The sequence below is a fragment of the Panulirus ornatus genome, chromosome 16 (assembly GCF_036320965.1).
Source record: "Panulirus ornatus isolate Po-2019 chromosome 16, ASM3632096v1, whole genome shotgun sequence".
NCBI classification, from domain to species: Eukaryota; Metazoa; Arthropoda; class Malacostraca; order Decapoda; family Palinuridae; genus Panulirus; species Panulirus ornatus.
This window is the reverse complement of record NC_092239.1, coordinates 16,865,527-16,892,679: the sequence shown is the minus strand read 5'-3', so window position 1 is coordinate 16,892,679 and position 27,153 is coordinate 16,865,527. Positions and strand designations below refer to the sequence as shown.

The following is a 27,153-nucleotide window of genomic DNA, read 5'->3' as shown; positions in this document are numbered from 1 at the left end:
ATATACATATATATATATATATATATATATATATATATATATATATATATATATATATATATATATATATATATATCGTTTCTCATAAGGCCGGGCTATGACTGATCCAATTGAATATATCTTCTCAAACTCTAGAGCACTTGGATCTAAGTCAAAGTACCCTAGACCTTTCATTGATAAATCCCTTAAGTTAGCAAAGAAATCATTTTATAGAGTTGAACCCAAACCTCCCATTGACACCAAGAATCTTTAGTTCTCCCTTTTAATAACACTTTTACTTTACTTCCCATGTTGCTTAAATCCTTTAATGTACATGTTGACTTCAGCAACAATACCACTACAAAGATCATCGTAATCAAGAACTCACCAAAAAATTCTCCCGGATGCATCTATAAAGTGCCATGTAATAATTGATAAGTTTTACGTTGGGCAGACTGGTAAGGATCTTTCTGTTAGACTTAAGCAACATAAATATAGTATATGAACAGGACAAGAATCAAATACCTTGTTTAATCATGTTAAAAACTATGATCACTGTATTGACTGGAGTAATGCCATCTCAATTATTAACTCTAATTCCAGTACCACGAGAAATATTACTGAATCTTTTATTATCAAATACACAAAGAATTATAACCGTAATATTAGTGAAGGTCTATACAAATTGGATAACTTTATTGTTGATAATATTTGTAAACAATTCCGCTTCTTGTCCAGATAAGTTTATGATACGCTCGTTGTCTGTCTTGGACAACCACTTGTTTACCAAATGGCGTCCTAGCTACGACTCTTCGTTGTATATCAACTGACTGGTATATTTCTTTCTTGTATCTCCCCTGATTATGTGATTATTACACGAAAGTGCACTTAGGAACTTGTCGTGTTTCATTTTCTCCGTGGACTCATAGGAATATACTTGATCACGCGCAAAATTGAGATCCTTTCCAATATATATATATATATATATATATATATATATATATATATATATATATATATATAATGTGTGTGTGTGTGTGTGTGTGTGTGTGTGTGTGTGTGTGTGTGTGTGTGTGCAACCAATTTTTCTTACTACGTTAACCTTGGAAAAGTATCATTAAGAATCACTACTTCTTCCCACCCACCACCACTACCATCCCTGTCATTACCGTCATCACCTCAACTACTACTACTACTACTACTGCTGCTGCTGCATCACGACCACCACCATCCATTAAATCAAATACTTTGTATATCTTAAACATTAATAAACAAATACCTCAGGGAAAACAGTTGTCAAAGATCAAGCCTACGTAAGAGTGACAATATATACATCTTTCAACTGCGAATTTGTTTCTGAAATCGTTCTTCCTCAGCGTATCCGGAGGGGGTAATTGGACCAATATGTTTTCCGCCTTTTCCTCAACATTTCCATGCCAACATATCTTATGTACCACGTAGTGTTTCTTCATAGTTATCTTCCAGCTAGACGATGTGCTGGAGCAAGTGGTGAGTGGGGGAGGAACCCTCCGCTTACTGTTACTCTCTGTACGTCACAGACCATCACCTTGAGTCTTCTGCTGGTATCTGGCTATCATGTGGACCCCCAGGAATACAGCTGTCGCTGAATTTATGTCTACCATCACCACTCCTACCAACAGTCACCACCATCATGGCTGCCATTACCACCACCAACAGTTGCATCATCTCCTCCAACACTAACCTGACCACCACTGACAACCCCACCTTCTCCACCACAGCCACCTCCCTCGCCAGGTATTCCACCAGCACCATTAACAGCGACGCCACTATCCCCTCCATTATTACTTCACTACCACCATCGCCATTACCAAAAACACCACCACTACCACCAATCCCGCCATCACCAAAGCCACCATCATCGACATCGTCAAAAGAAGAGCCAATGCTAATACAACGACGACCCTCACCACCACCACGATCAACACAACCACCACTACAACAACCATCACCACCACCACAATCATCACAAACACCACTACATCAAGAGCGACTACCACCATCACCACCACCACAATCATCACAAACACCACTACATCAAGAGCGACTACCACCATCACCACCACCATCTCCACGGTCATCAATTACAGCAATCACTGGGACGACAACGCTGTCCAACTCCCACGACAACCACCAGCATTGTCACCATCTCCACGACCATGACACCAATGTCGTGACCGAAGATCTATGTCATATTCTCGTTCCTTTGGACGACCTCCCGTCCACCGCCCTCTCCCTCCCCTAGTCCCTGACGACAGGTAAACACACACACACAAACACACAATGAATAAGTAAATGAATAGATATTATATATATATATATATATATATATATATATATATATATATATATATATATATATGTGTGTGTGTGTGTGTGTGTGTGTGAATAAATCCCCGCAACAACGAAGACCAAAGCAATATAAACCAGTAACCAGCAACTAAAACATCGCCTGCGAGACTCAAAAAATAAAACACCCGTAAATTACCAGCCCCAATTATTAATCTTCCCTGGAATGATCGAGAGCGAAAAGAAAATGGAGACAAAAACCTAGGCATTAATCCCCAACCCGGGATCTTTTCTTTTTTATTTATTCATTTCCACAGGCGGCGTCTCACGCCAGTCAAAATACCCGCCGCCACCATAAATAACTTGTTTAACTAGCGACCTCACCATACCAATCTAGGATATGAAAAACGCCGGCTATAAGAGGCACGGGGGAGGGGAACGGTGGATGCAGGAGGGGGAGGAGGGGATGCAGTGGGGGGGGGGGGGCGGCGAGGGGACGAGGTATTAGAGAAGGATTTGAAAAAGGAAAAAGAAAATTGGAAAAGGAAAGGAAGGAGAAGAAGTAAAGTGAAGTAAGAGTTTGAAGAAGGCGGAATCAAAAACAGATGGAAAAAGGACGAACAGGAGGACGAGAAGACAAAGAAGAGAAAAATGCCAGGCTGGTGAAGACGGCAGGAGAGAATGGAGAGTCTAATGGACCGGGAATGATTAAATCCAATATCAGATGATGACGAGAAAATCTTTTTATGAAACGTGTGTGTGTGTGTGTGTGTGTGTGTGTGTGTTACTGACACTGTAATGGGTATAGTGCCTCAGAACTGGAAGAAAATAGCATATCCTCACCTCCGACTATTCCCTTTTCTTACTGACCTTTCTTTCCAGGGAACCCTATAAAGTATACCCAGGAACAAAATTGGTCAGTAGTGTGGGAGGATAGGACTGGTGGAGGGCTGGACGGATTCAGTAAATCGGAAGAGTGTGAGTGGGTGGAAAGGGTGAGTTACAAGCTAAGTCTCTACCCATACTGGGCTGGTCTACACCACACCATCCTTGCGTCTCTCTCTTACCACGTAACGAATGTGATCATTCCCGTCAGTCCGCCTCACCTAACGTTAGCTACGTCACACCATCGAGGTCCGGGCGGCGCTTATAACCTCATCTTAGCCTTCAAACGGGAGAATCTACTCTTGTGTATTTAGGGGATGAAACAATACCATATCATAGAATGTCATCAAAGCATACTTATCGGACGGAAATTAACCTATCACTCTGGCCTTCTACAGTATGGAACCAGGAAAATATTGTTATCTACCTTGTACAAACACCTCACTTCCCTCAAAGTCAACAAAGCACAATGACGAGAATTAGCGAGGTGTGTGTGTGTGTGTGTGTGTGTGTGTGTGTGTGTGTGTGTGTGTTACAACCCGTATTATGACCACTTCAGTTGGTTTAACGCAAAGGAATCAATATCACAAAACCTTTCGAAATGAGATTCCATGACGAGAGCTATAGGCCCAACAAGTACAATTCTTAAAATCTTTATTGTGGATTAATTTTCCACATTCTGAAGCTACATCACATTTCCATTTTCATTACATACGTCAGCGTTCCGGCAGAGCTGATGCACTGGTGAATGATGCATCTACCTCAAAGTACCGAAAAAGCTTTATTCTTGACAAGGCTGGTCGCTATTACCGAGTAGTCCCACGTCCCTTGCGCTGGGTAAATGCGAGCAATTAATGAAATTAGGTGCTATACCATGTTATAGTGGACTACAGTCCTCCTCTATGCTATTGGATCCTAGCTGGTTCTAGTGTATAGGAGGAAGCTAGGATGAGATGAAACATCATAACTCAGCTGCTTGTGGTTTCAAGTCACCTATGGTACCTCGTCAGGTGTAGGTGCATCAGTACAGAATAAATACTTATACTTCATCTATTCAATTTTTGTTTTTGGATTTTAGGTTGCCTAAAGTGACCCAGCATGTGAATAGATTGGATCTTGCGTAAAGATGGAAGGGTCAAAGTTTTGACATTTGAGCGGAACAATGTGTGCTGGGTGCCAGCGTCAGCCTGGACCCCTCTCTGACATATATCACATTCCACATACATCAGCTTCAAACAGCAAACACTTCAGTCTTATTTGTTGTTGGTATATCTGCTTTACTATGTCATAGAGAAATACTATACTTGTGAATGGAGACAGACAAAACCAACAAAATGCATACAGCATTATAAAGATGTGACATCTGAGAAAGGCAATAATAGAATTAAGATTTGACTTTTCAATGACAGTTTTCAGAAGCAACATATTCGTATGACGTAAATGCCTATGGAGGGTAAACCCAGTTGAATATCGCCTTTGAAAAAAGGAATGCGATTGTTTACGGACAGTAACTCGGGTAGTGTATAAACGAGAAGAAAAACACAAAGGCAGCTTTCATTTACCGTAAATGCTTATGTAAAAAGCGAAGTAGCGCCAAAACAGATGAGAAAGCCTTGGCGTGAAAAATTCTCTCTTGGTTCCATGCTGTTTTTTCTTTTGGAGAGTAATACAGAAAGGAAGAATTCCCAGACACCCGCTCCTGCCCCACACAGTCGTCTTCTACAACACGCAGAGAATACGTGGGCAATATTCTTTCTCCCCGATCCCCAGTATATATATATATATATATATATATATATATATATATATATATATATATATATATATATATATATATATATATCTTTCTTTCTTTTAAACTATTCGCCATTTCCCGCGTTAGCGAGGTAGCGCTAAGAACAGAGGACTGGGCCTTTTTTGGAATATCCTCAACTGGCCCCCTCTGTTCCTTCTTTTGAAAAAAAAAAAAAAAAAAAAAAAAAAAAAAAACGAGAGGGGAGGATTTCCAGCCCCCCGCTCCCTCCCCTTTTAGTCGCCTTCTACGACACGCAGGGAATACGTGGGAAGTATTCTTAATCCCCTATCCCCAGGGAAAATATATATATATATATATATATATATATATATATATATATATATATATATATATATATATATATATATATAAAAGTTGCCCGATTCCACCTGTTCGAAGTTACGCTGACAGGGAAAGGTCACATTGGTTAGGCTGTATCACTGGGAGTACAGCCTCACCAAGGAACTTCTCACTCCAAAGGAGTCCTCATTTCCCTGCAAATGAAAGTAGTGCAGCCTTGTTTGCAAGAGCGTTTAGAAAGGTCTGAGATTAAACCAAGGCTCCTTCATAAAAAAAATTACTTAGAGTAGTTATATATATATATATATATATATATATATATATATATATATATATATATATATATATATATATATATATATATATATATATTTATTCCTATGAGTCCCCGGGGAAAATGAAACACGAAAAGTTCCCAAGTGCACTTTCGTGTAATAATCACGTCATCAGGGGAGACTCAAGAGAGAAATATAACAGTCAGTTGATATATATATACATCGAAGAGACGAAGCTAGGACGCCATTTGGTAAACATGTGATTGTCCAATCACATGTTTACCAAATGGCGTCCTAGCTTCGTCTCTTCGATGTATATCAACTGACTATTATATTTCTCTCTTGTGTCTCCCCTGATGATGTGATTATTACACGAAGTGCACTTGGGAACTTTTCGTGTTTCATTTTCCCCGTGGACTCATAGGAATATCTTGATCACGCGCAAAATTGTGATCCTTTCCAATATATATATGTATATATATATATATATATATATATATATATATATATATATATATATATATATATATATATATATATATATATATATATATATGCAGTTTACATAAAGGGAAAAAATCAGGTAAAAAGATATCTCAAAGCAAATCTTTTTTAACTTGAATTATGCCACGTTTTTACAATATCTTAATACTGAATGGTAAATCGTGAAGTTTCCCAGTATATGAGTGTAGAGTCGACACAAGATACTGTGACAGAAGCACTACAACTCCAAGCTAAACGAACAAAACTAACCAAGATCGTCACCAATGCATTTAATACCAATGATAAAAATCGGTTCTTTCTGTACCTTATGTACAAGAACCAACGTACTTACTCTCATTGAGGCCAAACAAGGGGGGGGGGGGGGGGCGTTAACGTCAATATGAAAATGAACAGATTCTAAACTTGAAGCGCTAGGGAAACATGGTGGATTTCCCCCGTGCAGCCAATATATGGCGGAATTACACGGACTCGCCAAGCTAACGGTGCGGGTAATTATTTCAACAAAACATATAACCTTTTTGCCTGCCAGCGGGGATGGGGGACGGAGGAGATGAAAGGGAGATGACTGTTGGGGAAGGGGAGGAGAAAGAAAAAAAAATGGAGTGGGGAGGGCCACAAGGGGATGGTGGGGGAGGTAAAATGCCATGCTAAAAGCATAATAACCTATAATATCATGGGTCTTCTACGTCAATTGAAAATGTGCATATATTGTAAAGAAAGTCGTTTCATGAAAAAATATCAAAATCCCTCTATTTACCACTGAAATCAATAATTCCTCGTTAGTTATGAATATGTAAATTATAAGGCTCAACCTCCACATTATCACCCAGAGGATGATGGCAGAGTTGGGCAGCGCAGTAAGTAAAGCAAGCATGACATTTCAACTCACTAAAGACTGTCCTAGTGCTACGTCTTCAATTCTCCGGTACTAAGTACATTAGTTAATGGTCGCTAGCCATTATGAACGACAGATGGCATTGTCAGGATCAGCAAGATATGCAGATCAATCCTTAATGGTTATTATAAGCTTTTAATGTTTCAGTCACAACTACACTCGAGTTAATACAAGTCTAGTTGGTATAATCAATATTATCGGTAAATACAGTGGTCTACCGAATTCAACTAAAAATTACTATCCTGAGACCTACGTATAACAAAATGATGATGCAAAAGGTTTAAATATAAAGTAATTGTTATCAGAACTTGAATCATACCCAGAAGTAAAATATATCGTCGCCCAAATACAAACATACAATCCAAACATCTGTAAATGTAGTCAGGTAGATAAAGATCAAACTGGTATTACATTACCTTTTATGTATCATAAATATATTAGTGTAATAAATGATAATAAGTAAAATAATCCATTACACTTCCTATGGTAATAAGTGCAAGGTGTAACAGTTTTAAAAAATAATGACTATGGTAATATTCCATTTCCCATCATATTTACGATATATTATTTCTGTGGCCTTGATGGGTCCATTACTTATTTATGAGATACACTTTTTGTTTCAAATAATTATTTACAACATTCAGTTGCACTACTTCATGTAGCCCAAATAAATTAAGGACGTGAATGTTAATGAAGTAAGAGAGAGAGAGAGAGAGAGAGAGAGAGAGAGAGAGAGAGAGAGAGAGAGAGAGAGAGAGAGAGAGAGAGAGAGAGAGAGAGAGAGAGAGAGAGAGAGCCAAACACTAAACATCAAAAGTAACACTGAAAGAAAATTTTCTTAAAGATCCTCCTTGTCCCATCCAACCTCAATATGCTCGGCGCTCAACTCTTTGCAACGGTAATACACATCTACAACCAAACAAATCTATAACTAACTTAAAACCCAAATAGAAATATAAAAAAGAATTCACCCATCTGAAGCACACTTCCTAGACATACGCGATTTCCACTTTCCCGTCTAGGCTTTGGACCACTTATCCCAAAAACATTACAAACACCGATTCAACATATATCAAGACTCTTCATGTCCACGATGAGACAACGACATGAAGACACCGAAAGCTTAGTACTGCTCAACTACCCCGCATTCTCCCTATATGGACACACGCACACAAAATCATTACATTTTATCACCTGTGATCCTGTCCGGTGGAGGTGGCCAGCTTCCGCAGCGCTGTAGGAGCCCCAGTGATGGAAGGGATTTCTAGGGTTATATATATATATATATATATATATATATATATATATATATATATATATATATGGCATCAAAAGGGGATATATTTCTATACAAATTTTCTGATCAATCGTTGATAAAACTAGTGAGAGCAGCAACATGTTATTTAATCTATGTTGGATGTGAGCATAACAAAATAATATCAATAACGATGATAAAGCCTAACCTTGTATTCATTGTTTTCAATACATAATGTTGTACGATACTAAATCAAATTACATAAAATCAATATCACATAGCTGTTACACCCTCCCTTCCTGGCAATACTGTAGCCTAGCCTCTATCAATTCGGCCATATTGTTCCACACTGCGTCAGCAACCTGCAATATTTGTTTCAGCGTTGCTGTTAAATATTTCCCAGCAAATCTGAAAGTTTTGTATATCGTTTTCATTCCTATGCTTACTCTCTTCGCTTTCTAGAAGCAATCTTATTTCTAGGACAAAAAGTACTTAAATTTTCAGAATCAGTCCTATGAACTGTTTACGGCGTTCTACAGCGTTTGAACTGAACACATGCAAATTCAAAACTTTTTTCTTCCTTACATACATGTATGTATGTATGTATACAGGCCCAAATGGCCATCAACAGTTCAAGGCCATCAAGCTAACGTTCGTCGAACACAAAAAACACAAAATTTAATCTCTTCCTTAACCATTTTACAAAGGAAACATAAATGGGAGGGCTAGCGAAAAAACAAAAAAAGTCAGAGTTTGACATGTACGGGAAGCACCATGTTTTTATGATCGTTTCTAGGTCAGCAGGACACACTGAAAAAATTGCTGTCCTGTGCAGCAGAAGTTCATACATACAAAGCCAATGGGATATTCTTTCAAAAGCAAGGTAACAGTTTTATTTGTTGAGCTGAGTAAATGTTTCTTTTTTTTTTTTTTTTCAAAAAGTAGGACATGTTTTGATGCCAATTCCTTTGGCTCCTCAAGACTATATATAAATTCTCAACTGTAACTTAAGGTACGAATAAAGAAAGCCCTAAAACCCAGATATGAAGATCTCATTTCATTTTGAAAATGTATAAAAGTTAATGAGAAGAATTATGCATAAATGAACTAGAAACTTCCGGAGAAAGTTCGTTTGGATCAGACAGAGGATCTCATCAGCCTAATGTAATCAGTATCTGTCCATATTAGCCTCCTTTGGCCTCCTTTGAATTCATTAGAGAAATTTGAAAGTGAGGCCTGTTCATTTTCTTCAACGCCAATACCACTCTTTTCCCCAGAAAGTAATTAATGTATGATAATCTCCACAAAAAGGTTCTGTTAAAAAAATTTTTTTATGCAATGATTTAATTACCCCTCCTCACAAGGCACGAAATACAAGGCTTGTAGAACAAAAATATCTGAAACATTTTCGTATCTTTTTAAATTGGTTTTCAATAGGGAACTATGGTTGGAGGAGGTGCGTGGCATAAGACTGGCATTGATTCGGTAGAGAGAAAAAAAAAAGCCATCGGGGAACAACCTCGCCACTTTCCATTTCAATGCCTCCCTTCCCGTACCTACTCCGAAAACGCTGCCATTTTTTCTTTCCAACCAGAGCTGCAGTACCTCCCCGCTACCTCTCTACAGCTTATCCACTTCCCTAATAGCCCTACCTCCTCCCCAGAACCCTACCATCTCCCCTGAAACATGCTGTCAACCTTAAGATATCCTTACTCTCCCAAAGTCTCAACAAAACATCAACAGAGCCCGACTACATCCTTAAATACCCCCACTCACTCACAGCACCACCGTCATCCAGAGCTCAACGAAATGCGAGGAGCCCTCTTAAAAACCTTGTGACATCTTTTGACCAGAGAGAGAGAGAGAGAGAGAGAGAGAGAGAGTAGCCTCTCAATCCGTCGTCTGTGCTCATCTTCTTGCCCCAACCTAAACATGACACTCCCCGTGTCCTTCCCTCTTCTTACTACTGAGGGTGATGCTCCACTTGACCAAGAGTGACGACCGACCACCAGGGTGCACTCTCGATCACGATATAAAACGCCTTACGGAACCCAACGTCTTGGCTCCCTACATCCGTCAGGTGGGTAGTGCGAGGCCCTTGAGGGAGGGTGAGGGCAGCAAGGACTCTTGGGGAGGTTATAAAAGAGACGCTGAGGCTGATATATGAAGGAGTACTCACAGTGGACCACCCTACAAAATCCCAGAGTCCCACTACCTCCCTTGAGGAAGATAACGAACAGAAAAACCCGTGAGGACTTTAGCCCCCTTAAAAAAAAATGTTGAAGGAACTGGTAACTGTATTGCTAAACATTATGATGGGTTTGGGCTCAAGAAACACCAGTATGGATAACATGGACATTGTACCAGGCACGGACACTGTGACAACATGCTTAGGTTGCAAATATGTTTGACTAGTTACTTAAAACTATGACCCTAACCGTTCCATATGTCTGCTCTTTTTTGCATCTAATAGTCACTCACTCGAAAGCTATATTGTCGAGCGTCTTAAACTTAATGATATCAATTCTCGGGGTCTGAGGTACATGAACATTTGTTACCACTCTCACTAACGGTACCAAGGTTATTCTCCTTCTGTATCTAATGTCTGCTATGCCAAGAAATTTATTATCCTGTATCATTTAACTGTCCCTCTTACTGCATATTTTGCAAATTATACAGCAAGATTCTAATTATGTTCTTATTCTCTTTTCTATTCTTAGCATTTCCCCCATATTCTGCTAATTATAATGGTTTTACGTGCAAGAAACCCTGATTATAATGTATGTCAACGTCTTGCACATCATTACTGCCACTAACACTTCTTCCACTGCTCAGCCACCCTGTCACTCTCCCGTGTCGATGTATCGCACCCGCTGTAAGCTCTCTGCTTGCCTCCACCTACCCTTCGTTTAGTGCCATTTCACCAACACTATCACAGAAACACTTGGTCAATGGATACTTTGACGGAGTATTTTAAACTGAACTGGAGTGTTGGAAAAGATGAGTGTGGGTTGGGGAAGGTGGAGGAGGATGGAGGGAATAAGGATTCAGTTAAGGTGGAGTATGTGGTGGGGAAGAAGGGCATACGAGGTGGTGGAGAAATGAAGGTAAAGAAGAGAGGACTGGGTGTGAGGAGGCACCGCGGAGGATGGACGGTGTGTAGAAGGACGGAGGGGCTGAGGCCAGAGAAAAGGAAGGGGTCATTGCCCACTCATCCCCTGGTTACATCATAGCCTGGGCCTCAGAACATGGGGCTGTGGGCGAGTCAATTTCCATAACATTACAGAATATTTCCTCTAACTCCCGTAGAGTAACTTTCTCAATAACCCACTTGGCAGGTTCCAGGCCCGTTCCCCTGGCCCCCTCCACTATACTACCAACATCTTGTAATATCCACGGCTACAAAAGACGCTTATCAGATTACACTTGTACTTAAGAAGTCCACTTACGTGCATGGGTCGGTGTGATGATATATGCAAATGAGTACTTTGTACTATTTTTTGTAATGTACATGTTTGAAAAAAAAGGGGGCATTACATCAACACAATGTGATATGTAGGTCAAAAGTGTGCATGTGTGTGTGTGTGTGTGTACACAGTGAAGAGAACATATGGTTAGGTTAACAAGGACAGACATTAAAGACCCTGCCTGCCTTTTGTCTCCTTCAAACCTATACACATGAGCATGTATGACTGTCACGAACGACGGGACAAACATGGTCCCTCAAACAGCCTTAGAATCTTGCTTCTCGATGAGCCGCCACCTGTGGCAAGCAAGTGACGGACACCACAACTGCTTAGCTGCCTGGAGGTGAGGGAGGGAGTGGGCCTTGCTGCTGCTGGCGACACCCATACCTGAGGGTCGTAGACTCATCGCACACATTATTATAAGCACTACTGACCAGAAACATGGAGGTTACACCATACCAAAGTATCTTATATTACTAATAAAAGAAATGCAGAATACTGTGTGTGTGTGTGTGTGTGTGTGTGTGTGTGTGTGTGTGTCGATGCGGGGTACTGACCTCGATACCTTGGACCTTGAGCTTCATGTGGTCCTCGCGGGTCGTCTTGCCGTCCTTCCTCTTCTTCCAGCAGTAGCCGTCCCGCCGGTAGCGGACCTTCTTACGCGAGTACAGCAACATGGACCCGCTCTTCGGCCTGCCGAATGAACAGTATTACTCTCTCTCTCTCTCTCTCTCTCTCTCTCTCTCTCTCTCTCTCTCTCTCTCTCTCTCTCTCTCTCTCTCTCTCTATTTCTCTAACACCGTCTTATACTTCCTACAACCAAAGAATACACAGATAATCAATCATCACTAAAACTCAACCATATTAGGATTTTGAACAAGAAAGGGGCTCTATGATCCACGGATAAAAATGGAACACGAATAAAAAGAGCAAAGATACTTCCTCAACATACATATGATAACAATAAACCAATTCAAACTTCGCATCACTTTTCGTTTAGATTCTTACACAAAACTGTACAGAAAATGTTATAAATATAAGCCAGTTTACAATTCTGGCTTTCACCATACTGTTATATATTTAGGCAAAAGTATGAATAACATCTTTTCATGTAATTGTATATGCATGTTTGTGTTTGTATCTCAGCCATTTTAGTTGTATATTTCAGCATACACATTTCCTGCATACATGACACCCCCAGAACGTGTCAAATGTTGTATATAAATATGGAAAACAAGAGGTGTGTATTCTCTTTTGTCATGGGCGAGCAAGACCTCCGTGTGCTCACCTCCTACGTAAATCCAACACAGAACAGTGTGCAACTCCCCGCCTGAGCATACACGTCCAGCGTTGAACACGTGCCATCAGTACAGAGAACTGACCCCTTGAATATGAAGATTTAGCCCCTTTTGAAAGATGACTGAAACCTGACCCCCTGGTTAAGAAGATCTACCCTTTTTGAACGATGACAGAACACTTGAGAGCGAAGACTTACTCCCTTTCGAACGGCGACCGAACTCTTGACCCAAGTACGAAGAAAGATGACTGAACCACCGACCTCTTCGGCACGAAGACCTAACGCCCTCTGAAGGATGATCTAATCGCTGAAGTACCATGACTCAGACATTCGAGTATCGTGACATAATCTACTGAACTCTATGACCCTGACCTGACCTTTACAAGTAAGAAATCTGAAGCCATTCATTGCGGTAACTCCCGCTGCTGAGGAAATGAAGTATGTTCTGTCAAAGACAAAGTTGACTTAGTCTTCTGCTTTACTATCTTGTCCTAGACCATCAGGTCTTCAGTTAACTGGCTTTCCCATGTACTGCCTCCATCAGACAACTTCATCACAGACCATAAGGTCCTCTGTTATCTCTCCTTCCCATGTACTGTCCTATAGCAGATAACCACGTCAAAGACCATCGAGTCTTCTGTTACCTATCCACGTAAAATTCACCTAAGGTGAGGACCTGGGTCTGAATGATGTCATTCGCTATCATAAGAAATTACGAAACGAAGATACACAACTCGCTATGTTCATTGGTCAATCTAATCAGAATTCAGATCCAGATGTGACTGTGATATCCCGAAGGTGATAGTGTGTCACACTCTCCTCTGTATACCTGCACTGTTGCCATAATAAAGGCATAAAAAAGAAAATATCAAACGTTTGTCTATTCGGTATTTAGAATATGATCCCCGTTCTCTACCATCTAATACAATCTCATTTTCTACCACGAAATAAAACTCCCGTTTTCTATTGTCTTCAGCTGAATCTGAAATACGATTACCTTGCAGTTCCTCCATTCAGCACGGATTCCTCGGTTACAACACCCAAGTTCAGGAACTCCTCAACACAGTGAAATACTTCGTCGGCTACCCATAATCTGGAGCCGGCTCCCAACCCGGAACACTTCCTAAAGAAGTGTGATAAAAAGCGGACGACCTTTCTCACCCACTTACTCTTCTCCTTTCAGGTCAATGGCCTGTCAGTTGCTAGGCTTTGCAGAAATTTTCTTTTTCTTTTTCTTGGAACAATTCACCTTCCTCGGCATGACCCTTTTAATTGTTCTGCCACCTCAGTATTTTACCCCCACCACATCCACGGTCTTCTCACGTCTGTAAGCGTGCCTATGCTATCATAGTTATATTCTAATAATAATAATAATAATAATAATAATAATAATAATAATAATAATAACGAGTTATAATTTTCATATTCTCTTGTGCACATATCTGATTCCTCTCTCCGTGTCACACGCATCTAATCCTGTGCTCTCATTTTCTCTTGCACGATGCTGCCAGTTTTTTTTTTTTTTTTTTAATCCACGTTTCCACACCTCAGAGCCTCATGTAAGTAAAGACCGTAATACCGCTTATCAAAATGTAAATTCTCCCTTGTCGAATGGCGAATGGCTGCACCAACTGAAAGTTATTGCCGTCACTAAATACCTTAATGTCATACTGACTGACCTCATCTCTCGTTAAACAGCAGATGAGAATGGTTACACAGCTGAGCTACTTAGAAAGGCATGACCTTGCCTAACTGTGGCTCTGACATTTAACCACACATCTTGACAGAATAACTTGGCAAACAGGAACCAACTAACTACCCGAACCTGAACACAAGCTGGCTAACCATTGTCTCTTAACCCCTGAGTGTGATACTGTGACCTTTGACCTGATCCTTGACAGGACAGGTCAAATGGCCTGGCCATCATGCCCAAGGGGTCGTACCTTCTTACTCATTCATCGTAGCCTCGGGTTCAAGGAGGTAACAGACTGCTTCCAGAACATAACCAGCTTTAGAAGTGAACTTGAACCGACAGTACATGAGCGACGCGCGCATGTCAGGCTACAGCAGCGCCATCTCATGGAAGAACCCAGTAATCACCGTGACGGCGCCGCCACCGTGTGTCGTCCTGGTATGTTAAGCATGGCATCGCTGGCCAACCTCTTTGGACCCGACAAGGTCAAGTCGCTGGTTCCACGGAGTACAATGACAAAGCTATCTGAATATGATGACTATTGGCTATTCGGGTCAAGGTGAGAGGAGGTGATGTGATGAATATCATTCTAGACGGGTTTTAGGAGTTGAAGAATGTAAGGGCGGTTTTGTTGGAAGGTTCCGGGGTTGGTTGACATGGAAAGCCGAACCTCAGCGGTTGATCGTCGGAGGAGTTTTTTTTGTGAGGTTCTTGGGTATGGTCAAGAACTTGAGAAGGGTTCACTAGGTGGGCTGACTGGAGAGACGGGTGGCAGGAGTTGCGCGTGAGTGGTGGGTTTGTTGGAGGGATCTTGGGTGTGTTGACTGAGGGGACGGGTCTTCGGGAGCTGAAGAGTATGATTAGGGTTTGTTGGAGGGTTCCTGGGGGTGTTTGGTCATAGAAGAATGGGAAGATAAAAGTATAGGGACGGTTATCGACGCTATGTTTTCAAAGCTACGCGCTACACTGTTAGTCGATGAGTAATCGTATCTTTTCCTGACCGTTACAACGACCAATATTCTGTATGTATACTCTCAGTAGGATGTCCTCATCCCTGAAGGAAGGTGGAAGATTAAACTCGCCTCTTTCCATCACCTTTCTCCCCTATTTCCATCCTCGTGATCGCTGATAAATTCATAGCTTCGTTTCCTACATACACAACAACGCTCTTGTTTACAGAAGATGGCAGTTCTCGTACTGGAGGGGTAAGCTGTCGAACCCTATGGGGGTTAGAACACAGCACTCAAGGCATACATACAAAATACTTGCTTCTGTTGCTGTTTATTGCAGTCGGCGACAAGAAGCTGGCTTGTTTCACATCAAAACTATCAAAGCTAAGATGGCTTTCCTGTCATCACTAAATCACAGTCACTGCCGAATTAAGACGCACAGTTTACAGTACAGTATACAGTATATACACATGCAGAGCCAGAGTGGCGGGCTCCTGGCACGAAACTGTAAACATCAGGGCCAAAGTTCATGTCCCGTAATGACGTGTTAGAGGTAATAGATGACTGGGTGTAATTGGCTTCCACTTTCAATTAGAATGGTCATTAACCAGAGCCATTTTAAAGCAGGTAAATTAGGCATCATGTGTTTTATGTAGCCGTAGTGCCAAAGCTCGCCACTTAACCCATGTGAACATTCTCTGATGTTTTAATAATGTCAAATTTGCTAGATGAATGCGAATCAGTGTTTCTGTCTTTTTGAAAATGAGCAAAGCTTCTGATTCCTCTATGGCTTATGAAGAGGTCAGTAGTGCCAGTCCAAACACTCTCGTGTATAAGTGGACGACAAACGTTTTGATCTACACGAAGTGCAAACATGGGGTCTGTCTGATATTCTGTAGAAAATGCTTTTATGAAAATCTCCCGTGTCAATTGCCATTTCGAAAGATCATGAGTACCAGAACCTAAAAGCGCACTTGTTAAGTGTATCTTTTTTTATATCGTGATGGAAATACCAAAACGAAGATGAGTAAGTGGTTGTACATACTTAACGGTGCTACCGGACTCCATCTGCTTGTGGTTACACTGCGAGTGTAGGAGTCACCTTCGGCGAGGCTGTACCATCGCCTGCTGACGAAAGGAGTAACATTCTCGTCGAGGAACTTCGCACTCCAAAAGGAGGCCATCACTTCCCTCCTACTAGAAGCAGCGCAGACTTGAAGCTGCAGGAGTCCCTTCAGTGAAAGGAATTCTGGGATACTACTACTACTACTACTAATACTACCAATACTACTACTTATAATAATAATAATAATAATAATAATAATAATAATAATAATAATAACTAATAATAAAAATAATAATATTAAACAATAATAATAATAATAATAATAATAATAATAATAATAATAATAATAACAACAATAATAACAATAATAATAATAATAATAAAAATAATAATATTAAACAATAATAATAATAATAATAATAATAATAATAATAACAATAATAATAATAATAATAATAATATACTTGAGATCGAAATTCAACTCATGATCAGTGTAGACTAACTAACGTTCCACATGAACCAGAATACAATCAGTCCCAACCATGGGCTGGACCAGCGCCTGGTTCGCTTCCCTTCCTCGGCAAGAATCACCCACGTCAGTTCCCTGCCCGAGTCTTCACCTACTGGCCATCACAGAAGGCTGTACACCCCCTTCGTTATCACTTGAGTGTCTACGGTTCTTCAGCTAAGGACAGATGCAAACACATCTACCTTGCAGTACGCCGTGGTCGGTGAAGCAGGCGTAACATGTCTCGCTCGGCCCCATGATGTTAAAACACGCGACACTTTATTTGTTATATCTTGCCAAGTCACGGAATCAAAGTTTAATCAAACATGAAATCTTTTATATTCACGTCTTGCACTTCGCTATACGTTATCCTTCAGGTTTTCTCTTTAAGAATTCACAAATGTTTTCAGTTGGAAGATCTTCGCATGACAATAAGGATAGTCTGTGTTGCCTTAATGGGGCTGGTGCTCAAGGACGGCATCGCTAGTAATGCTATTTACTGGTTAATCATTGATATAGCTATAATAATAATAATAATAATAATAATAATAATAATAATAATAATATAATAGTAATACTACTACTACTACTAATAATAATAATGATAATAAAAATAATAATAATAATAATAATAATAATAATAATAATAATAACAATAATAATAATAATAATAATAATAATAATAATAACAATAATTTCATTATCATCATTATTATCGATACACTGAATGACCTGCAGCCTAAAGGCTGAAAATGCAGAGAAAATACATAAAATGTAGACCTGGATTACATACCGGTGTGTGTGTTTGTGTGTGTGTGTGTGTGTGTGTGTGTGTGATCGGACTCTGCTTCTACGAGGTCACACTGCCAGGGAAAAGTTACCTGTAGCAAGGTTGTATCACTGGGAGTACAATCCCGTCACTGCTAAGGAGTCTACACTTCCCTTCTCCGGGAAGCAGCGCAGCCTTAGGCAGCAGGAACCTCTGGAAAGAGGTCTGGTAATCATGAGAGAGAGAGAGAGAGAGAGAGAGAGAGAGAGAGAGAGAGAGAGAGAGAGAGAGAGAGAGAGAGAGCCACACCAGACCTTGTGAACCACTACGTGTGTACGAGGGCAGCAGTGAGTAACACTGTAACAGTATAATTGAATCACCTGCCGGAGTGACACAACTTTTCATTAGTTGTCGTCATGCAGGGTCCCATGGCGGAGGCCCGGTGGCCTCGTGCATGACGTGTTACACTGCACAGCTCACCACACGGGCGGGCTCGGTCGTCTGTCGACATGTATGATGCACGCAGGAGGGTACGTGTACAAAGCATATCAGATATGTATATTAAGTCCGACATGCGTCAGGTATATGTTCGTGTATAACAAGGTATGTTGAATATGACAATGAATAACATTAGACATGAATGTGTATAATGAATAAAAGCATGTATGATGTATTGTGCAATAACGTTCAGTAAATGTGTGATATATGAGGTGGCCACTTGTGGTTCCTGCATCAATATGGACGCGTAAAAATCTCACAGAAACTATATAACAATCACTATCTCTGCCACCATGATCTACATCACTGGCACGACTGATGATCAAGACCCACCCACACAAGTGAGTCGAGAATTCCAATCCGGGGTCGACGTCCAGGTCACAACGGGAATGAAGAAAATCCTCTTCTCTCAGAGAGAGAAAAAAAAAATCTTATTCAATCCTTCAACAAATGTTTTTCCTCCTGTAACAGGAGAGAGAGAGAGAGAGAGAGAGAGAGAGAGAGAGAGAGAGAGAGAGAGAGAGAGAGAGAGAGAGAGAGAATTACAGAGAGAGTTCAGGCTAAATTTGGCTTGACAAAAAAAAAGTTTTGGTGAGACCAGAATGACAGCCATACGAAGTGATGCCGCCGGGCACACTGCAAGACCTACTTCGCGAAGCCCACTCAAGGGAACCTCATCACTCGATGGCACCACTCGCTGAAGGATCGCTCACTTCCTGACGCCTGAGACGAACGCATTAAGAATTAATTACTCTCGAAGCTACGACCGGAAAATGAAGTCTACACGCGACGGACGGCAAATGTTATTCTTGCTCTTGGTACAGAGCGCGAGGCTGGCGCGCAAGTCTCCTGCTCACGGCACTACAAGTAAGGAAAGCGAAGTAGTCTTGCTTGTAGGTGAAGACTGGACCCCCTCCTGACGCGACACCCTTATCTGCTGGTGCTTCACGTTATCAAGCTAAACACAATAACGGTTCACAAAAGTAAAGGTTCAAATTGCAGACAGAAAACAGATAACCTTTTCAGTATGACCACCACGATGAATGCCTTGACCACGACAGTACGAACCTTTAAGTCTATGATAGCCTGGCCATTGACCTGTCTATCGTATCCAAGGGTCGTACCGTCGTGCTCAAGGGGGTAAATGTACCATCATTTTCTCTACTCCCATTAGTCCACATGACCATCAGGAACTACCTCAGCCATCGCCAGCACCATGTCCACCACAATTACGACCAATGAAATACACACTTCCAGCAAGATGGATACAACCACACGCCTGCCCAGCAACCTGGTTATAATGATCCCTAACCACTGGAGGGAACATGGGTGATATAGTTCTAATGAGACTCTGGGGAATTACCGAAGACGACGGCAATGCTCAAAAATAGTGATAAAAATAATCATAAACCGAGTGCGATGAAGTCAGAACGTAGCCAAACCTTTATGTACCATTAACACACACACACACACACACCGTACCATTATCAACACCATCACTACCATAGCCTATATAATCACCAGTACTCCCATCATCACCATGTACACCATCACCACCAACAAGACACCTCTCACCATCATTTCCACCTCTGTCCTCACTAAACACCATCACATCCGCCACTAGTGGATGTGATCATCACATCCACCCACCCACCACCACCATCCACCGCATCACCACCACCATCATCAAGGTCAATGCCAGCAGCACCAGCAGCACTGCCAATATATAACATTATCACTGAGGTGAATACAATCATCCGGGTCACTGTATCCATCACAGGACCAAACCAACCACCCATGCTAATGTAGCCACAAGACAAAAAGACTTACCAGTTAGTTATCATATGATGTGATGACCAATCACTGCAACACAAGACACTGACAGCACATATGTACACATCACTACATAGATACAAAGAAAGAAAACATAAATACCCAATACTCAGAAAAACGATCTTGGAGGGTAACTCGAGGGAAATACAAGCGATCCAACTGTTGCCGCAATAGTTGCCAAACACTTACTTCCACTGTCAGCGCCATCTATTTATTGGAATCTCGTTTTCTGTGGGAAAAAGTTTACACGGCTTCGCGCTTGCCTGTAAAATTTACTTTCGTGTCGCCTTTATATGCAATCGGCTAAAACTACAGCAATTTATCTTTAGCATTTTGATCCCTTCGTTACCAGTGACTTAATCACAGTTCATCTATATTTTTCATACTAAGGAAGCTAACACCAGAACACTATGACTTTTCATTAAATTTTTTTATTCCATAACGAATAAATGATGAATTACATCACGTTACAACGCAAACAAGGATCGTGCTCAAGAGGTTAACTTACTAAGAAATGTCTGGGTGCACTAAACCCCAATTGTCTGATGAAAAATAGTGCTTTATATTTTATCAAATATATTTTGCATAAAAAAAATTCCTCTGATCATCTTTCGCATTTCGCGGTGATAGGTCAATGGTGATCTCTTTCACGTGACTCTTATAGCTTTTGGTGAGACTTGTAACCCTTGATATCCCGGAAGCATTTGACAGAAGTGCCATCAATCTTTGCAGCCTCAACTTCTTTAATTTCTCTGCTTCTCTATGTTTCCGAATGTATACTTTCTCTGGTGGCCATTCCATTATAGCAGCTGGTGCTGGAGTCCTATCGCCTACTCTTCTTCTCTCAAATGATAATTCTTCTAACCCTATTCCCTTCTATGCCAATGAAACTGCTTTACACATTTTTCAACTCGCTTCTCCTCATAACACTCGCTCTCTTCCTTGTACAGAACGCACTCCCTCTCTCATTTTAGAACTGTGCATCGTCAAAATGGGAAAGGGTAACCTAAACATGTCTAGTAACACTAAAAACCCAATTTTCTATCTGAGAATAATTCGTTTTCCTCCGTTCAATTTCCAAAATGCATAACTCAACCCTGTAATAACATAAGCTTCTTGGGCATAACCATATCCTCCACTCTCTCCTGAAAACCCCACATTATGAACGTCACAGAATCTGATTCCCTAGAGTTGCGAGTCCTGTGTAGGTGTCAGAGCAATTTCCTTGTCAGCACTTATTTCAAATCAACAAGGGTTTTATTCGCCATAGTAAGGAGTACTGCACACATATCAGGGGTGGCTCTTCCTCCGCCTCTCAATAACCAGAATGGAAACAAAATCTTTCCGGTTCTTAATTTTCCAGGCTTAGACTCTCTTCCACCATCTCTCTCTGTACGCCACGATGTTACCGCTCTCTCTCTCTCTCTCTCTCTCTCTCACTGTTCTACAAGTATCATCTTGACCAATGTTCTTGTGAGCCGTTGTCTCTGTCCCCATGGGGATTAGTCTCGAAGCAGGAATCTATCTTCTGCCTCTCTAGTTTCTGTGTAGGGATTTGCCACTCAAAGATTAACCGTTACAGTACCATCTTCTTCCCTCATACAACTAAACTGGAATTCTCTTCCTCCCCTCGTCTTCCTCTCTTGTTATAACCTTTCTACTTTTCTGAAAGAGAACAGCAAACACCTACGGAGCTCTGACTAATTTCTACTTTGCGTTTCTCTCACTTTATTTCATCCATCTTAGATAGCTTTGCATGGGTAATACTTTGCCCGTGCTGTACAAGTCACTATATGTACATATGTAAGTATGTTTGTAAGCACGTCGATCCCAGTATATGACATCGTTCCAGTTCAATCTATTCCGTGCACGCCTTTCACCTTATATATATATATATATATATATATATATATATATATATATATATATATATATATATATATATATATAATTTTATGAGCTATTATATCCATCCTGTCAGTTACTGACGAGAAACATAAATTAATTCTATTCATATGAAACAATTTCACGACTGACTTCAGGCACAAGTTAACTGACATGGAAAATACAGATTTATATTACCTTTGTGGTGAACATCAAAAGACAAATGAGATTTATTTTTCTTTAATGTTACTATAACCGAAAAGATTTCAACATTAATAGGAGTGAATATTTTACTTTTTGTCTATTAACAGTACTCACTGGGATATTATTGAGTAAAAACGAAATTTCTGTTCCATCAAAGCTTTGTGAATAAAATAAATAACTTCAACGCTGGGCTGAAGTTATCTCAATAACCCAAAAATCATGATCATCAAATAATAATAATAATAATAATAATAATAATAATAATAATAATAATAATAATAATTACTCCTACTAATAATAATAGTGATAAAAACGAACTGTTCAGAAAGTGCTAACCCAACACGTAACTGGTACATGCAATATTCTTTATCGTTAACCACATTACTTCTTATATGCCAAAAACAAACTTCTATATATACAACCTATTGTATTACTCACATACACAAAGTACACTGAATGACTTGAAAATATGTAACTTGTCTACACTTCAAATACCGGCAAATACTAAAGACCCAAATTATAAGACGGAATACAGCCTGAGGGTAAAGATTACATTCAGTGTCCACTGGTCCAACCAAAGCATTTCTCACATCCTCGCAAATGAAATACACCGTACCCACCCATCCTCTCGGCCAGAGTTAATTTTCCACAAGTTTAAATAGAAATTTCACGGCTGAACGAGAGCAGACTCCCAGGCAGCACTTCCCAATGGTATAATGTAGAATTTCTAATTTCAGAGAGTGTATAAATGAATCTAAAAAAAAAATACTTATTGTAGAGCAAAAAGGACCCCTTAAAAAAGTAGTCACATAATTACGTATGGAAGCACATACAAATACATATACACAACACATACAGAGACAGACTGGCGTAGAATATATATATATATATATATATATATATATATATATATATATATATATATATATATATATATATATATAGACAGACTGACAGTACAAGTACACACATACCCATGTATGTATGGCCGTTTAAACGGACACTGAGACGCAAACATAAATATATAATTACATGATCGTACACTTAAGCAAGGGCAAGAAATGAAAGGAACTCACCTGATTTTGACCTCTTTGGAGAGCCAGTCGGTATGTCTGTCGAAGCTGATGAGCAAGGAGGCGATCTCCTGTAAAGGAAGACGGGCAGTCAGTGGCAGATGACGTGGGTAAGAACACAGGTAATGTTAGTATATCACAACACTAGTAGAAATATCAGTAGGATGGAGTTACTAATGCGCGGCAATCAAGCGGAATGGTGAAAGGGAGTTTGAACTGCGCACCGCGCACTTGATATGGATTATTGGGAAAAATTATGTATATATGAATATATCGACGATCAAGCATATATATATATATATATATATATATATATATATATATATATATATATATATATATATAATATATATATATATATATATATATATATATATTTTTTTTTTTTTTTTTTTTTTTTTTTTGCTTTGTCGCTGTCTCCCGCGTTTGCGAGGTAGCGCAAGGAAACAGACGAAAGAAATGGCCCAACCCACCCCCATACACATGTATATACATACGTCCACACACGCAAAATATACATACCTACACAGCTTTCCATGGTTTACCCCAGACGCTTCACATGCCCCGATTCAATCCACTGACAGCACGTCAACCCCGGTATACCACATCGCTCCAATTCACTCTATTCCTTGCCCTCCTTTCACCCTCCTGCATGTTCAGGCCCCGATCACACAAAATCTTTTTCACTCCATCTTTCCACCTCCAATTTGGTCTCCCTCTTCTCCTCGTTCCCTCCACCTCCGACACATATATCCTCTTGGTCAATCTTTCCTCACTCATTCTCTCCATGTGCCCAAACCATTTCAAAACACCCTCTTCTGCTCTCTCAACCACGCTCTTTTTATTTCCACACATCTCTCTTACCCTTACGTTACTTACTCGATCAAACCACCTCACACCACACATTGTCCTCAAACATCTCATTTCCAGCACATCCATCCTCCTGCGCACAACTGTATCCATAGCCCACGCCTCGCAACCATACAACATTGTTGGAACCACTATTCCTTCAAACATACTCATTTTTGCTTTCCGAGATAATGTTCTCGACTTCCACACATTCTTCAAGGCTCCCAGAATTTTCGCCCCCTCTCCCATCCTATGATCCACTTCCGCTTCCATGGTTCCATCTGCTGCCAGATCCACTCCCAAATATCTAAAACACTTCACTTCCTCCAGTTTTTTATATATATATATATATATATATATATATATATATATATATATATATATATGTTCCCTGGGGATAGGGGAGAAAGAAAACTTCCCACGTATTCCCTGCATGTCGTAGAAGGCGACTAAAAGGGGAGGGAGCGGGGGGCTGGAAATCCTTCCCTCTTGTTTTTTTTAATTTTCCAAGAGAGGGAACAGAGAATTGGGCCAGGTGAGGGTATTCCCTCAAAGGCCCACTCCTCTGTTCTTAACGCTACCTCGCTAATGCGAGAAATGGCGAATAGTTTGAAAGAAAAGAAAAGATATATATATATATATATATATATATATATATATATATATATATATATATATATATATATATATATATATATATATATATATATATTATCCCTGGGGATAGGGGAGCAAGAAAACTTCCCACGTATTCCCTGCGTGTCGTAGAAAGCGACTAAAAGGGGAGGGAGCGGGGGGCTGGAAATCCTCCCCTCTCGTTTTTTTTTAATTTTCCAAAAGAGGGAACAGAGAATTGGGCCAGGTGAGGGTAGACCCTCAAAGGCCCAGTCCTCTGTTCTTAACGCTACCTCGCTAATGCGGGAAATGGCGAATAGTTTGAAAGAAAAGAGGCTGGAAATACTCCCCTCTCGTTTTTTTTTTTTTTGATTTTCCAAAAGAAGGAACAGAGAACAAGGCCAGGTGAAGATATTCCCTCAGAGGCCCAGTCCTCTGTTCTTAACGCTACCTTGCTAACGCGGGAAATGGCGGATAGTTTGAAAGAAAAGAAAAGATATATATATATATATATATATATATATATATATATATATATATATATATATATATATATATGACGCAAACGTGATTTTAAATAATGGAAAAACCGAGACTTTTAATCATGAATAACAAAAATCCTTTGTGTTTCTCAAAACCTGAAAAATGAATAGGTGGAAGGAGCCAATAAGACCGCAGTATACCTCCCGGGCGACCAATCAGGCGGCAGCATTCAAATGATGGCGCGCAGAGGCTTCCAAAGTGAATCTCCCGCCATTACTGCCTGATGATATTCCAGGGTCTGGATTTCACAGTCGTTGGTCTGAGGCCCTCCTACCTCCGTGTTATTAACTGAACCATTCCCTAAGGGCAGCCCCCTCCAGGGGCTTCTGCAGGAGCCACCTCTCCTAACATTTACATTTGATGAGACCAAACTGCTTATGAGATCCTTGCCGGCGGAGCTCCCAATAATGGCAGTCGTGCACGCTTCTTTCCTGAGTAACTCTATTCCGGTCTTGTGTATGTGTCCCAACCACAACACCCAGATACGTATTTTTTTCCCCGAACGATCCCGCGCTGCTGAGCTGTAACATTACTCTCGTCCCCATCGCGTCTTCCCTGTAACAACCACCTTCGCGTTCTTAAACTGTTTCCTTGTCCTCTTACCTCTCCACCCGACACGTTTCCGTCCTCTCTCTTCCACTGTAACTTACTTAAGTGTCTAGTCCCATCCTTTCCACAATCTACACCGTTACATATAACAATTCTCCCATCTTGTCCCAACCACCATTTACTCTCTTGGCAGTATGTGGCCCGTTATTTAATGCCTCTCCCAAACTTCGACTAAGAAGTCTTACAATGAAGACAACAACAAAAACAGGTCATCAGCGTGTGGGAAAGGAACAAAGTCAACCTTCCATAATTAGGTCTATACTACTTCGCAAATGGATTTGTATGTAGCATTTATGGATCTGGAGAAGGCATATGATAGAGTTGATAGAGATGCTCTGTGGAAGGTATTAAGAATATATGGTGTGGGAGGCAAGTTGTTAGAAGCAGTGAAAAGTTTTTATCGAGGATGTAAGGCATGTGTACGTGTAGGAAGAGAGGAAAGTGATTGGTTCTCAGTGAATGTAGGTTTGCGGCAGGGGTGTGTGATGTCTCCATGGTTGTTTAATTTGTTTATGGATGGGGTTGTTAGGGAGGTGAATGCAAGAGTTTTGGAAAGAGGGGCAAGTATGAAGTCTGTTGGGGATGAGAGAGCTTGGGAAGTGAGTCAGTTGTTGTTCGCTGATGATACAGCGCTGGTGGCTGATTCATGTGAGAAACTGCAGAAGCTGGTGACTGAGTTTGGTAAAGTGTGTGGAAGAAGAAAGTTAAGAGTAAATGTAAATAAGAGCAAGGTTATTAGGTACAGTAGGGTTGAGGGTCAAGTCAATTGGGAGGTAAGTTTGAATGGAGAAAAACTGGAGGAAGTAAAGTGTTTTAGATATCTGGGAGTAGATCTGGCAGCGGATGGAACCATGGAAGCGGAAGTGGATCATAGGGTGGGGGAGGGGGCGAAAATCCTGGGAGCCTTGAAGAATGTGTGGAAGTCGAGAACATTATCTCGGAAAGCAAAAATGGGTATGTTTGAAGGAATAGTGGTTCCAACAATGTTGTATGGTTGCGAGGCGTGGGCTATGGATAGAGTGTTGCGCAGGAGGATGGATGTGCTGGAAATGAGATGTTTGAGACAATGTGTGGTGTGA

General features: G+C 40.5%; 1 protein-coding gene across 7 annotated transcripts in view; it reads right to left on the bottom strand.

Annotated features, from left to right (window-relative positions):
- The window catches only part of Camta (Calmodulin-binding transcription activator), a 1,164,029-nt gene that overhangs the window by 474,006 nt on the left and 662,870 nt on the right, over nucleotides 1–27,153 (bottom strand). For all 7 annotated transcript variants that reach the window (XM_071671358.1, XM_071671359.1, XM_071671353.1 and 4 more), the window contains 2 exons: nucleotides 23,462–23,529; nucleotides 12,241–12,376 (listed from right to left, as the gene is read on the bottom strand). In XM_071671358.1, the coding sequence (XP_071527459.1) occupies nucleotides 12,241–12,376; nucleotides 23,462–23,529 (204 nt within the window). The remainder of the gene's footprint in view (nucleotides 1–12,240; nucleotides 12,377–23,461; nucleotides 23,530–27,153) is intronic.